The 15456-nt window shown below is 37.9% G+C and overlaps 1 protein-coding gene across 1 annotated transcript in view; it reads right to left on the reverse strand.

The window, feature by feature from the left end:
• Nucleotides 1-15456, reverse strand: part of stt3b (STT3 oligosaccharyltransferase complex catalytic subunit B) — a 60694-nt gene that overhangs the window by 16074 nt on the left and 29164 nt on the right. The window contains exons 2-5 of the mRNA XM_067448295.1: nt 10328-10436; nt 7638-7925; nt 6680-6745; nt 3798-3897 (exon numbers count right to left, since the gene is read on the reverse strand). Of these exons, the coding sequence (XP_067304396.1) occupies nt 3798-3897; nt 6680-6745; nt 7638-7925; nt 10328-10436 (563 nt within the window). The remainder of the gene's footprint in view (nt 1-3797; nt 3898-6679; nt 6746-7637; nt 7926-10327; nt 10437-15456) is intronic.

Raw genomic sequence — 15456 nt, forward strand, 5'->3', positions numbered from 1 at the left:
GATCAAATAATTTGAATATTGTAATATTTAATTCATAACCACGTTTAAAGAAAATAAGAAAGATATACTTTGCATTCTCCTGATGCAGACACTCCAAATACAGCACTGAGGCACTCTTAATATTGTTAGTCCTTATGATTAAGTGCCTGTAAGTTTTTCCCCATTTGCAAATTGCTAAGAGTCTGCTAAGTAAATACATGAAAAAGGTCTCTTTAAAGCACCGCCACAAGTTGAAAAGTAGGACTGGTAACTGAGACAAAGCTATTCCAACACAGTCCTGCCGTTTCATGGTGGATTTACATTTGTCTAATGGCAGCAGTGGTATGTGGATCTGCCTGAAGCAGAACGGGTTGTGAAGAGAGACGAGGGGGCTTTGGTGTTCCAAATGCAAGAGCAGATAAGTAGAAGAGTTGGACAGAGTTGAAAAGTTGAAAGAAAAGTTCAACTTAAAGATGCACATGGTCTTATTTTGGACCAAGAAAGGAACACTTAGAAAGTAAGTGTGTTTAACAGACTTCTTAAAAAAACCCTGAAATCAACAAATATGCTTTTTTTTGTGCAATATATACATATATTCCTCCCTTTCTAAACCAGCTATCATGATATTTCCTACCGGTCCCTTCATATCATCCAAAGTGACATACTGCACAATAAAAACTAAACGGAGAGAAAACTCAGACACGCCAGTGATGGAGAGCAGTCATTCCTAGAAGAATGGCAACCGCAACAGTCTGTCACCCATGCGATACATGACTGACAGCTCTGTGAAGTGGACCCTTACCTGAGAGACAGGTGTTGACAGCCTGTCAGAAGAGAGGCCCAAGTATGAGTGTGGGTACACGAGACCGCGACACACCTGCACAGTAGAGGAAACTGAAGCCACTTGTGACAGAGCGACTGTATGAGCTGTCAGCCTTTGCGAAGCATCAATTAAGGGCCAAACTGGCCTTCTACACTCCAAAATAGGATTGTCTAATGAGACAATACACCCCTAAACCTCCAGATACAAAACAAGCACACTCTCGTTCATAGACAGCTGACAGGCTGTTTTGTGAAAACTGAAGTGGAGGAAAGCAGCAATTAAATGGGTTGATTAGACCCTGCATATTTTGTCACTAGTTAAGAGTCAAACAGGGCTTTCTGAACATCTAGTTCTGATTCTCCGCAAGAGGGACTAACTGGACTATCTGTGCATCTACACACCAGAGCAGACCTTTCCTTCCTGCATTGGCACCTATAACGGGAACCCTGTGGTGAAGTAATCAGTTATGTTGTTTCTGTCCATGACACAATAGCAGCAACACCTATGACAATGATGGAGGACACTCTTTAGATACTTTGTTGGTTTTGCGTTATTAAGATGAGACATGGAAAGGTGACAAGCAAATCAAAGGGAGATAGAAACATTTTTGACAGCTCAATCTCTTTGGATAACAATGCATGTCTTGGGAACTTCAAATCTATTCTGACAAGTTGGACTGCTTCTGAACTTCCTGAAATATGCACTACTTCCTGCAGCAGGAAAGTGGCTGAATTCTCAGAAAGCCATAGTATCTAACTAAAATCTGCTCCACAACGAAACTTAATCTGGCCCAAATAGATGCCTAATTAGTCAAGGAGAGACTGTCAGACAGCATGTAAAAACCAAAACCCTAATTTGTAGCAGGTTTATCTTAAAGGGGTCAAAAATTTGTGTTGGCAGTGCCTGTACACAACCATCCTATGATGATAAAAATTCATCCAGTGGTATTTTTTTAATCTCCTTATATGTTGTTTCCTCCTGTCTCAATTCATGCCGTTTAACATCACACGGTCGAACAACCCTCCCACGATTGTTGATTGACAAGCAGCGTTTCAACACAGACCCGCCCGTTACATTAAGGCATGCATGCTATGCAAGACGTTCTCAATACAACTCATAATCCCACATTTATAATGAATGACGTGTTATGGTTAAACGTCCTGTTTAACCTTAATTGTTCAATTTAGTTGTAGCTGCCATCTTGTTCCTGGTCCAACTCCGGTTCAAATTGATAAAGTTGCACAGATGTGTCCTCAGAGACTCCCATTGCCATTCTTTCCCCTCTACTGTTGTCTAGGCAACAACACGTGTGTGTGTCAAACCACCCCACAGAACAGAGGGGCGAGGTGAGCAAAGCTCATTATCATTTAAAGTATGCACTAAAATGGCTTGGTGAAAACAGAGCTGTTTTTGACCAGGTAAAATAAGAATCATATTAACTTGTAAAAAATGACATTATATGACCCCTTTAAGATTTAAAACCACAGTGCAATAGAATCAGCTTAAAGGGTTAGTTCAACCAAAAATGAAAATTCTGTCATCATTTACTCTCCATCAAGTTGTTCCAAACCTGCATGAATTTCTTTCTTCTGCTGAACACAAAAGAAGATATTTGGAAGAATGTTTGTATACAAGCAGATTTTGGGCCCCATTGAGTACCATAGTATTTTTCCCCCTACTAGGGTACTCAATGGGGCCCAAAATCTGCTTATATACAAACATTCTTCCAAATATCTTCCTTTGTGTTCAGCAGAAGAAAGAAATGCATGCAGGTTTGGAACAACTTGATGGAGAGTTCAATTTTGGGTGAACTATACCTTTAAGGGTCTGAGAAATTAGCAGAAGAAACAGTCTACACTACCATTCAACCATATTAAACAAAATTCTGAATATCTTTTGATTTTATGTTATTAATCTGGAACACCAACTTTGGAAACACTTAAAAGTCAAGTATAACCTACCCAATAAGAATTTTCAGACAGTTCTTGCTATTTTTGGAGGCAAAATGTACATTAAACAATCATTAAACTGTGAGCTCCCAAAGCAGACGTTGCTCTAGGAGACAACAAGGTGAAACAGAAATGCAATAACCAGATCCCACTGGTTTTACACCATTCTCCATCCATCTCTGAACATGACTGCTGTTCTTTGTCCAAGCACCGGCCCCATAAACTGAGAGCAGAGCTACTTAATCTAATCAGTATGATCTATTAGGAGAGGTGGCAGTGATACTCCATGTGGAGTCAGGCCATGGCAAATGTGTAGTGGGACCTGCGGCAAGTGCAAGAACTTTCCAGAATGGAGACGAACTGAGCTAATACCCAGAATACATCAGTAGCATAGTAGCAGCAGAGTGGGAGGGGCTAATAAAGATTTAAACTAAATAAGCCTGGTGGCACAAGCCCTCATTCTTTTATCAGAGTGCTCACTCAGGAGACTCACAAAAACACTGCACCTTCAATTATTCATCCACTTTAAAAAAAAAAAACCCCGGCATAATCTATCAAAGACAAAAAAACGACTCCAAAAATTACTCTTTGCTCTTGAAGGAAAATCTTGAAGTCTTTTTTTTTACTTAGCATAAGTGGCAGGCTTAAACATGATAGAGTTAGCATGTTGTTTTATCGTTTAAGACTGCGGATGTGGAGCTTTCCCTGCAACATGAAGATTCATGTATCCTCAGAACAGCGCTGCTTATGTGATTGGTTGTGAAAGGCAAAGTAAAGTGGGCGGAAAAAGTGTGTCATTAAACATCAATGTCAACTTTAAATGCTGCTGTCAATGTGAAGATTCATGCAGTTGAACACTTGGCGTCCACGGCTGCAAGAGTCTCTGCATTTCCAAATCAAAAAGCAAGTGGGAAAAGGCTGGTTCACGCTTCGTTATTGTACGGAAGAACAAGCACTACACAGTGTGATTGTGTGGGTGGTGAAATGTGTACTTCATACAAGAACCAGACGCTCGCACAAACATACACTCAACACAGGTGACTCACCAATGTATAGCCTCCTGCTGAAGCGCTGCATAAGGAGCAGCACGAAAACATGGAGGGGAATCAGGTTGATGATGAAGACGTATCCTCCCCATGCCGACACCTGCAACACAAAACACGTCATGTTGCACACTTCCAAATATTGCAATATTTTACCTCACAACATTACAACAACAAAAAACATTGTTTATGGTGTATTGGGAATTTACAGTGTATATTAATCTTCATATTTATATGAAGTTGAATTCACATTATGAAGAATTAGAAAAACAGGGATTTAATAATTAACATATAATTAACCCTTTAACGCATACCTTGGGTCTTTAGTGACCCGGGACATCATTCACCTTTATTGACAATGTCTGACACACAATGATTAAGTGACGGTTCGCTCACAATTACCAAAACGCAGGCAGAAAACAAAGTATCATCAGCAAAACTTGACGACTCCGCAATTAACGCAATCAAATATAAGTGTCACTTGAAGGAACTGGTGAAGCTGTCAGCTATCAAAACATTTATTTTGAAGATGTTGAATGATAGTTTTGAGAATATGTTTGAGATTGTGAATATGTACTGGGAAATGAGCTCTGACAAGGACAGTGATGATGGTATAAAACATCTGCTAAAAATGAACCCTTCCAAGCTTCATGAGGTGAGAAAATATTTTATTCTCCTGTTACTCTAATATCACGAGAGTTTCAAATTATAGCGAAAGGTAGCGATCCATCTGTGTTAGATATAGATCCGGGTACGCTAAAGACCTGAAAATGTAATGTTTGGCAAAACATTCATGCATTTAAGGGTTAAGCTTAATCTTACAATGTATACAATTTATTGTCATTTCAGTATACTTTACTCTTAGAGTAAAACTGACTGACTGAAATTAATGAAAGACATTGAGAACAATCTCACAGTGTCTCTTAATAGTTTACGCACCACAACAGCTTGAGGCTGTAGACACAGGGTGCGATAAAGTATTGTTCTGCGTGTCAGAAGTGCAAGTACTTGAAGTACGTCAAATAGAACGGGAAGTCAGTTTACTATCTGGGATTTGTAGACAGCATCACTGATTATAATGGGTTCTAATGTCATCGTGTCAATTGTGTTTGGTGTAGACACATTGTAAAGTGTTTAGAGTCGAAGGAAAAACAAACAAAAAAATGAATGACTGAATAAATGAATTAAGTGTAAAACGTAATAAAATAAAATACAAAACTATTTAAAAGGACATGTGACCAAAAAAATCTGAGTTAAATAGCATTGGTTAACACTGGTGTTCATCTTGTCCAAAGAACCAAACACTGCTGTCTACACCAGGCACGGCCATTGACACACAGTCTTAAAGCTGTCTACACTGAATGCGACAAAGGTTTGTATTGTCCTTTTGTCACTCACATTTGGTGTAGTCACAGTGTAATGCAAACGAAAGAGAAACCACCGGGTAAAAGATTACAATATACCAGTTTTCAAAAACTACACACTAAAGGTAAGGAAAGTCAATGTGTTATGACCACGTTATATCATATCATCCAGGTCCCTACAGACTTTCACTCCTATTACACACCACATTTACGAGAAAACTCCATTAGCACACACAGCCTTTGAAACCTCTGCACTTTTCTAGGTCACTTAGGATGTCCTGCTCAAGAGTGTCTCTCTCAACTCATGCCCCCGGTAGCGCCTCTAGGCCGTGTCAGACTGTGCTGGACCCCAAGGTCTTGATGGCACAGATGGCTCAGATTGCACTGGTGTCATTTATGTTTATAAACACATTTGGAAAGCCAGAGACTTTTGGGGGCTGGGCAGGGCTGTAGGCTTCCATTATTAATGAGCGCTGCCTTCCTCCAGGGGAAGAATCTCAAGTTTCAGAAATGGCTGATATTCATAACCGACTGGCGCATGGCCCCACCAGGGTGGCATGATGGATGCTGTTGTTTGCTTATTCATTTATTTTACATATCACATTAATGGGCTGGAGAAAAAAACCAAGGGAGATGTGCAACCAGCGCACCCAATATTTCAGATGCAAGTCATAAGAATTTAATGATTTGGTTTCAGATTACGATTCCACTTAACGATTACGGTTCTTTAACTTTAAATTAAAAATGCAACAATATTTTATAGCTATTACAGTGTTTTATGTAAGGTTCATGAGATGTAAAACAAAGTTCATGAATTAACTCATAACACTCATAATGACTAGCATTTCAATGAGTGAATCAAATGTTAATTCCTAAGTGTGCCAACTGATTCACTAGGTAAACAAGCGTTTTAGTTTGAGTGAGTAAAGTGAGACTCGGTTGAGTCGTTCTGACTGATTCAGCAAAAAGAATTGTCATTTATCTCCAAATTGAACAATAACTGTCATGCTATACACTACCGTTCATATGTTTGTCGTCAGTAAGACTTCTTTAAAGAAAATCATTCTTTCAAAAATGACAGTGAAGACATTTTACAAAGGTTAAAAAATGTATTAAAAATAAATCCTGTTCTTTTGAACAATATTAGACAACACAATAGTTTTCAAAATTTATAAGAATAGTCAATGTTTATTATAATAATAAATGTTCAGCACCAAATCAGCATATGAGAATGATTTCTGAAGGATCATGTGACACTGAAGACTGGAGTAATGACTGCTAAAAATTCAACTTTGCCATGACAGGAATAAATTATATTTTAAAACATATCAAAATAAAAAAAATATTTAAATTGTAATATTTCTAAATATTAAGTTTTTTACTGCATTTTTCAACAAATAAAATGGGGGGAAACAATTAATTACCAATAGCATTGCCTGGAAAAGTTGTCTCTTACTAAGGTATTAAGAGAAATGAAATGCAACACACCAAATGAAGATAAAAAGTCCAATGAAAACTCACCATGTAAAAGTACGAGAGGCAGCAGCCGATAGTCCAGAAAACTGAGCCAGTTTTCACCGATTTCACCTGTGTGGAGAGGACACACTTAAGTTAATTCTGCTAATCCCAAACAAAGGGTCTGATATCATCACCTCAAACAAAGCCAAGATGAGGAACACTCAGAGATAAGAAAGAGACTAAGGAAATTCAATGTTTAAGTCAAGCTTGACAGCAAAGTCCTTGCCGTCTCAGCTGACAACAAGCTCAAGAGAGAAGGAAAAAAAAAAAGTGCCAAAAGAGACAAAGTATGCTGCCACTGCATCTGTTCCAGCTGTCTAGTCGTTCAGCTGAGAAAAAAAGTGTGATGAATGTCTGTCAAGGTTAATTCATCATTTCAACTGTGTGGGACAGCACTAGAGTTTCTGAAATTGATATTCATTCATTTTAGAACAGTTCTCAATGGGTTCCTTGAAACCCTATAAACACATTATAAAAGTAGTCCTTTGAACTTATGCTCTATAGTCCAAGACCTTTGAAGTCATGTGACAAATGTATGTTGTGACCAGGCTAAAATTGAAGTTATTCACACACAATCTTCTCTTCAAATGAGCTGCTATCTTGAGAACAGATGTAATTGTCAAAGAATACAACCAGAGTACTTTAACATTCAGAATCATCACAAATAAATCAGACCAATTTTGTGAACCAAATGTAGTGATCAAAAAGATGACCAAAAAAACAAAATTCATATTAGTGAACAAATGAGTCAGCTAGATTGTAGGACCCGATTACGATTGTGTCAACTTTTGATAGTGATAGTGTTGATGAAAGATGAGGGACAAAAACATGGAAATAAATATGAGTATATACACTTATATTTACTTTCATATTTTTTTCTGAGAGAGAGACAGAGAGAGACAGAGAGAGACAGAGAGAGACAGAGAGACAGAGAGAGAGAGAAAGAAAGAAACTGACTAACCCATAAGTAGTATGTAAACTGCAAGGCAAAAATGGCAATGCCCTCATTGTCAAACGAGCCGGCAACAGAGCGTGAAATGTAGCCGGGTACAATAGCGATGAAACAGGCCGCCAGCAGGCCGGCACCTTGGTTCCACAGCTCCCGTGTCAATAGGAAGGTGGAAATGGCGGTCAAGCCACTGAAGACGGGGGCCAGGAACACGCAAACGTCACGTATGTGCACAGTCACATGTAGCAGATTCAGTATGTAGTGGATCAGGCCCGCCGTCACCATCAGACCAGGATACACCTGCAAAAGACAAAATATGAGAATTGCTAATACCTGCAATCGAATGCAAAATTGATTAACAAGTAGTTTGCCTGCAGCAATTTATCACTGTAAGAAAGCGTGCAAACATTCCTAAATATTTGATGTACCCCAAGGCAGAGATAATGAAAAGGTTAGCCCAAGCACACCCTTAGGAGCCTAGTAGTGTGTGTGTGTGTGTGGGGGGGGGGGGGGGGGGGGGGGGGGAAGAACACTCATGTGACGTTGCTGTGCAGTGTGGTCATGAAAGCTTATTGTTTGCATAGGTTAACCACTGCGGTTTAAAAACAGTTTATTTTAAACCATTGAAGCACAATTAGCAGCAAAAGAGAACTCATTTCAGTATATGCGCATGCTCTCTGAGAGACTTTTTGCTGACTAATTGGGCTCATGTCAAAAGTGACCTTTCTTTATCACAGTTTATTGTCTTTAAGCTTGAGTTTCTTTTAGGCTAGTATTAGTTCTTTAATTAAACTGAAAATGGTATGAAAAGTTGATATCATAACTTTATTGAAATCAAAAATAACTATTGTGATATAGCGTTATCATGAAATAAAATTACTCATATCATGACATTATTATGGTCCATATCGCCCACCCAAGAGACAGTTCTCCCAAAATTTGTTGTTGTTGTCCATACAATTAAAGTCAAAAGGCTCCAATGTTGTTTTGTACCACATTGACTTACATTTTATGAACAAAATTATTCAAAATATATTTGTGTTACACAGAAAGTCATAAAGGTTTGGAACAACACGAGGGTGAGTAAATGACAAAAATTTTCACTCTTAAAGCTGAATTTAGCAGCCAAATTGCAGCGAGAAAAGGATATACCCCATCCTTTACCTCCACAATCCCACCCTCTCTTTTTTCTCACGAGCGAGTCTGCAGGCTGTGCTGGGAAGAGATCAGCCTGCTCTGAAGGCCGTATAACGACTGCTTGAACTGTACACAACAGATGCCGTTCCCTGCCTCCTGCATCTCCCCTACAGCTCCAACACCAGAGCTGTCAGATGCCAAACGCTAGCCAAACTTTCTCCAGCCAGCTCATTAGGTTCAACAGCACTGCGCTTCCCAGTGACAGGGAGTGTTAAAGGGGGTGGCCTTATTTATGGCCAAAAGATGCTGTTTTCAAGTGTAAATCATCCGGAGGCTGTCTGTCCATAGGAGCTTGCACACAAACGACCTTTGGCATGAAGTATACCGCATTTTTAACATATAGAGGTTTTGGGTTAACAAGAAACGTTGACAAAAATTTAGACAAAACAGAAGTTGCAATTTGCAGAGCCGTAACATTAGTCAACAAGTTCTGTATGGATGCCATGTGTGAACAACACTGTAACATTCACTGTTCGAGGAACAAGGTCAGAGCACTATGATGTAATGCTGTCAGAGTTTGAGCCAATCACAAAGTTTGGAAGGAGCTGACAATTATTTCATGCCGTTTGTGATGTTGACTCACAAGCAACTGTACAGAATGCAAACATTCTGAATATACGAATGCAGCAACAACGTGGACATCAAGCATTCAACTACAACTAATATTCCTGGATCATGAAGTAAAAGATGAATAATTGTCTTTGGTGGCAGGGTGATAGCCATGTCGATCTTAAAATAAGACTTAAATGATACATAATTTTTGTTAAACAAGAATATATCTAAATAGAGAAGATAGTGCCACTCAGATCTGAGTATATTTTACAACACTTCAAACATGGTTCATACCAAAAAGAAAAAGGAAAACAATAAATGGAAGGCAACTGTAAAGGGTTCTTTTTCTATTAATACTTAATGCACGATTCTGAATGAACTGAGAATCACAATTTTTTTAATCAATCATTAATCATAGTTACTAATATTAATCACAGTAATTTTAACATTTACCAATATACATTTAAAATCCATCTGTTATTTGTAATGTAATGAACAATTTATTATAAAATATTTGTTATTGCTTTTAAGTAGAGCTGGGGGAAAATTAATTGTAATTAAAGCACATCCAAAATAAAAGTTTGCATTTATATAATAAAAGTGTGCATAATTAGTGTGTGTGTGTGTGTGTGTGTGTGTGTGTGTGTGTGTGTGTGTGTGTGTGTGTGTGTGTGTGTGTGTGTGTGTGTGTGTGTGTGTGTGTGTAATACATAACTGTGTGTGTAATACATAATTATACACAGAACACACACATACGTAAACAAACTTATTTTGGATGCAATCAATCAATTTTCCCCCAGCACTACTTTGAAGATTTTTCAATAGCTTCCTTTAAAAAGCTATTTAAATGCTAGATCATGTTAGATAAAGAATTAAGTAAATGGAAATAAGACATTTTTGTAAAGTGTATTAAAAAAAAAAAGTTTTTTAAATAAAGATTTAAAAAGACTTACCGTCCCTCCCACTATTCTGCCCAGTGGGTACCAGGCCCTCTCATCAAACCAGTTGAGAAACTCATAAAAGCCATTAGTGGTGAGATGATGAGTCGATCTGTAGTTGAACCTGTAAACAAAAGAACAAAAGAGGACGAGGTGTCACTTCTAATGAGAAAAGGCAGCATTTTATCAACAATGGTACGTCACAATTTGTTTCATGCTGAGACGAGGTGCATGTTGTCAGTGTTCCAAGCACTTAAACACTCAACTGTCAACTATCACCAGTGCCAAAGCACAAAGACTACAACAAGAGCGTCCACTAGGAAGCACTGAAATGGTTACTAAAATATGGACTATTTAAAGAGATGGAAAAATATGTTTTGGTTAAACTTCTCAACTGTTTAATCTTGAAGGACACGTCTTCAAGGACAAGATTTGTTGACTCACTGGGTGTCAGTGCACACAGACAGGAATACACCTGTTCAATCAGTCATGCATACATGAACAAGGATTTTTGCTGCTTTGTCCTTTAGGCTATTTTTCTGCAGTAAAATGAATAAATACCCAACAACAATATACTAGAGGTGTATATTGGACACTTAAACACAAACAAAGAACAAATTACTTATTGAAAAATCAACTACTACAAAATTTTGTTCAGATTTGCACACCCTGCCGATAATAAATATAGAAAATAAAAAACTACTATTTGTATATCTAAGTATGTGCTATTTATGTAGGTATATATTAGGGATTAGGGCTGCACGATTTGGGGAAAATTTATAATTGCGATTATTCTGGGTAAAATTGCGATTGCGATTTAAAATGCGATTATTATATATTTTTTACAAATGAAGTGTGTGTATATAACATTTTGTGTTTATATATTAATATGACTAATAATTATTATGATTACTGTTAAAAATATTTTTTACAAATAAGAAATATTACCATTACAATAACATTTTCATAATTACAAATTAAAAAGAGTATGTCAGAATAAATATAATACTAATTATTATTTTTTGTAATATTTCACAGAACTTATTTTACAAAAAACTGCTGGGTTACCAATTAATATGCAGACTGCCTATGACTAAAAAAACATTAGAAAGGTCTAAGCCTAAGGAGTTATTGTAAGAAAAATATTATAAAATAAAAATATTATAAAAATCTGTGTTTGTTTATCTGTGATATAATTTCTTAAAGTTGGAACACAAATTGTGAATAAAAAGGAATGCAATAATTTACAAATCTCATAAATGTATATTTTTTATTAACAGTAGAATATAGATAACATATAAAATGTTGAAAGCGAGACATTTTGAAATGTCATGCCAAACATTGGCTCATTTCAGATTTCATGAGAGCTACACATTCCAAAAAAGTAAGCAAGATAAGGAACAACTGGAGGACCAATTTGCAATTTATTAGGTCAATTGACAACATGATTGGATATAAAAAGAGCCTCTTAGAGTGGCAGTGTCTCTCAGAAGTCAAGATGGGCAGAGGATCACAAATTCCCCCAATGCTGCAGTGAAAAAATAGTGGAGCAATATCAGAAAAGAGTTTCTCAGAGAAAAACTGCAAAGAGTTTGAAGTTATCACCATCTACAGTGCATAATATCATCAAAAGATTCAGAGAATCTGGAACAATCTCTGTGTGTAAGGGTCAAGGCTGGAAAACCATACTGGATGCCCGTGACCTTCGGGCCCTTAGACGGCACTGCATCACATACAGGAATGCTACTGTAATGGAAATCACAACATGGGCTCAGGAATATTTCCAGAAAATGGTGAACACAGTCCACCATGCCATTCGCCGTTGCCAGCTAAAACTCTATAGGCCAAAAAAGAAGCCATATCTAAACATGATCCAGAAGCGCAGGCGTTTTCTCTAGGTCAAGGCTCATTTAAAATGGACTATAGCAAAGTAGAAGTTTTCTTTTTGGAAAACTGGGATGCCATTTCATCCGGACTAGGACAAGGACAAGTTGTTATCAGCACTCAGGTCAGTGCAGCGTACCACTCCACTATTAGACACGCACTTGCAAACTTCCCTAAGCACTTCCCCTCGGGGAATCCCCACCACCATTTTGAAGTGAGTTCCACTTCATGAAGTGGACAAGTGAAGTTTATATGGACAGACCCTTGCTCCATCGATTTTGGTTTGAGACTACTTTATGTGTAAACTTCAGACAGCTTCATATACCACAATGCAGCACGATTGTGACGTAACCGCATATCACATTTAATTTACCCCACCACAAAGAACTCTCTGATAATAATTTTTTAAAACATTTATAAAAAAATTAATTAAAAAAACTAAATACACTCAACTAAAGGATTATTAGAACACCATACTCATTCTGTGTTTGCCCCCTTTCGCCCTTAGAACTGCCTTCATTCTACTAACACTGATTAAACAAGGTGCTGAAAGCATTCTTTAGAAATGTTGGCCCATATTGATAGTTATTATAGTTGATGGAGATTTGTGGGATGCACATGCAGGGCACGAAGGAAAGGCCCGTAGAAGACCCAAAGAAGCTCTATTGGGTTGAGATCTGGTGACTGTGAGGCCATTTTATTACAGTGAACTCATTGTCCTGTTCAAGAAATCAATTTGAAATGATATGAGCTTTGTGACATGGTGCATTATCCTGCTGGAAGTAGTCATCAGAGGATGGGTACATGGCGGTCATAAAGGGATGGACATAGTCAGAAACAATACTCAGGTGGGCCGTGGCATTTAAACAATGCGCATACAGTGTGCAGAGAAAACATCCCCCACACCATTACACCACCACACCAGCCTGCACAGTAGTAACAAGTAGGGCTGGGCGATATGGAGCAAAAAATATATCTCGATATATTTTGCTATATCTCGATATACGATATATATCTCGATATCTTTACAGGAAAAATAACCCCCTAAAAACTACAGCAAAGCCAAATACCACAAATTCTTTTTTTTATTATTGAAGTGCAAAGAGGTAGTCAGTTCATGTAGGAACAAATTGCTTTTGCAACATTAAAAAAAACAAAATTCAAACTCATCATGCAGGCTACACATGAGCTGAATTTCACTTCTTTTCCAGTTACAGAAAGAAATATGAATGTCAGAAGGTAGGCTATATGATAATATGATACAGTAAAACTGACAGAAGAGCACTGTGTCTCAGGACACCCGGGATGTCGTGTTTTTCCCTCTTGGTTAAAACATGAATAGACCTATTCATCATAATCCCGTGATAAAGCTGACAAAATAATAATAGTAATGATATTGCAATACTTTATAAATGTTTTCAAATGATTTGCGATCATTTTGACATTTTAACCGAAAACCATGCGATCAGTTAGACACAAATCATAAACTGGCATGATTGTGACCGCGTCTCGCACCAGTAGTGTCAATCACCTGACTGTGGGTGAAACTTGCGCTTTGAACTATGATGAACATTAATATTTCTTTATGAATTTTAGCAAGCAGTTGTGTTAGAAGGAAAACATGGTCTCTAAACTGAGTCCCGAACAACGCGCGCGCTTGTCAACATGATAACTAATCCTCACCTGGTTGTGGAAGCAGCCGTGTTCAATGAGACGACACGCGAGGGGAGGGGGAACAAAAGCAAGAGGCGGGAGGCGCGCGAGCGGGAGCGAGCACAGCACAGAGAAGGCAAACAAGCAAAGTGGTGGAATCAGAATTAAATATTCAATATATCGATATATACGATATGTCCAAATCCATATCGAGTTGAAAAAATATCTCGATATATTTTAAATATCGAGATATCGCCCACCCCTAGTAACAAGGCATGATGGATCCATGTTTTTGTTCCGTTTATGCCAAATTCTGAATTTCTGAAGTTCTACCATCTGAAGGTCTCAACAGAAATCGAGACTCATCAGACCAGGCAACATTTTTCCAGTCAAACTCACCATCATGAGCTGAAATCTGAACCGGGTCCTTGGTATTCACTGAGCACTGCAATGGCCTTTCTGCAAGAAAACTAAATGATCACACCAGCAGAACCAAATGATACCCTTGATTTCAGATTTTATTGCAGATTTGAAATAAATTGCAATCTTACTTTGATTGCAATGATTGCAATCTTTGAAATGCATTGCAAATGCAATCTTTAACTGTCCAATTTTGGCGAGCTTGTGCAAATTGTAGCCTCTTTTTCTTATTTGTACTGGAGATGAGTGGTACCCGGTGGGGTCTTCTGCTATTGTAGCCCATCTGCCTCAAGGTTGTGCGTGTTGTGGTTTTACAAATGCTTTGCTGCATACCTCGGTTGTAACGAGTGGTTATTTCAATCAAAGTTACTCTTCTATCAGCTTGGAATCAGTCGGCCCATTCTTCTCTGATCTCTAGCATCAAGACATTTTCGCCCACAGGACTGCCGCATAGCGTTTTTGCCTTTGCCTTTGATTAGATAATTTAATTTATGGGAAATTGAACAGGTGTTCCTAATAATCCTTTAAGTGAGTGTACATATAGAATGCTGAATTAAACAATTTTGTAAAGGGAAAAAATAAATATTAAATAAAATTTGCTCCATAGTGGATTCCACGTGATCAAGGGCTTAGGATGTTCCAGTTCAGTCCATTGCAAAGGTTCCACCAGTAGTAGTCAACTCTTTGTTTGTTTTTGTAGGAAGTGGACACCTATACGCCACCAGGCAGGCACTAGGTGGCGATATAAAACTTCCGCTTCCAGGACAATTTTTTTGAAATGCACATCACTTTACAGAGCAATATCTATTTGGAATAGACTTTCTCTCTCATCACGCAGAATTCAGAACAAATACAAATTTAAGAGGACAGTAACCAAGGAACTGCTGCAAATGATCTAGTGCCAGCTGTAAATTGTCTTTTTTTTCTCACTTCTCTCTGAATGTAAGTGTAATGTTTGAATTATTTTGATTGTAATTTGTGTTGATTATTGTTTTGTGTGATTTTATGTTGTGAATAATTTTAAAAGAGGACCCCAGGAAGATTAGCTGCCATTAAATGGGCCGGGAAGTTAACAAGTGAAGGGCGTAATAAAAACAAACTGGGACGCAACACAGAAGCCTGCATCTCTGATGGTATAGGGTTGCATGAGTGTGTGTGGCATGGACACCTTACACATCTGGAAAAGC

This window comes from Pseudorasbora parva, chromosome 7 (genome assembly GCF_024679245.1).
Source record: "Pseudorasbora parva isolate DD20220531a chromosome 7, ASM2467924v1, whole genome shotgun sequence".
In the NCBI taxonomy this organism is placed as follows: Eukaryota; Metazoa; Chordata; class Actinopteri; order Cypriniformes; family Gobionidae; genus Pseudorasbora; species Pseudorasbora parva.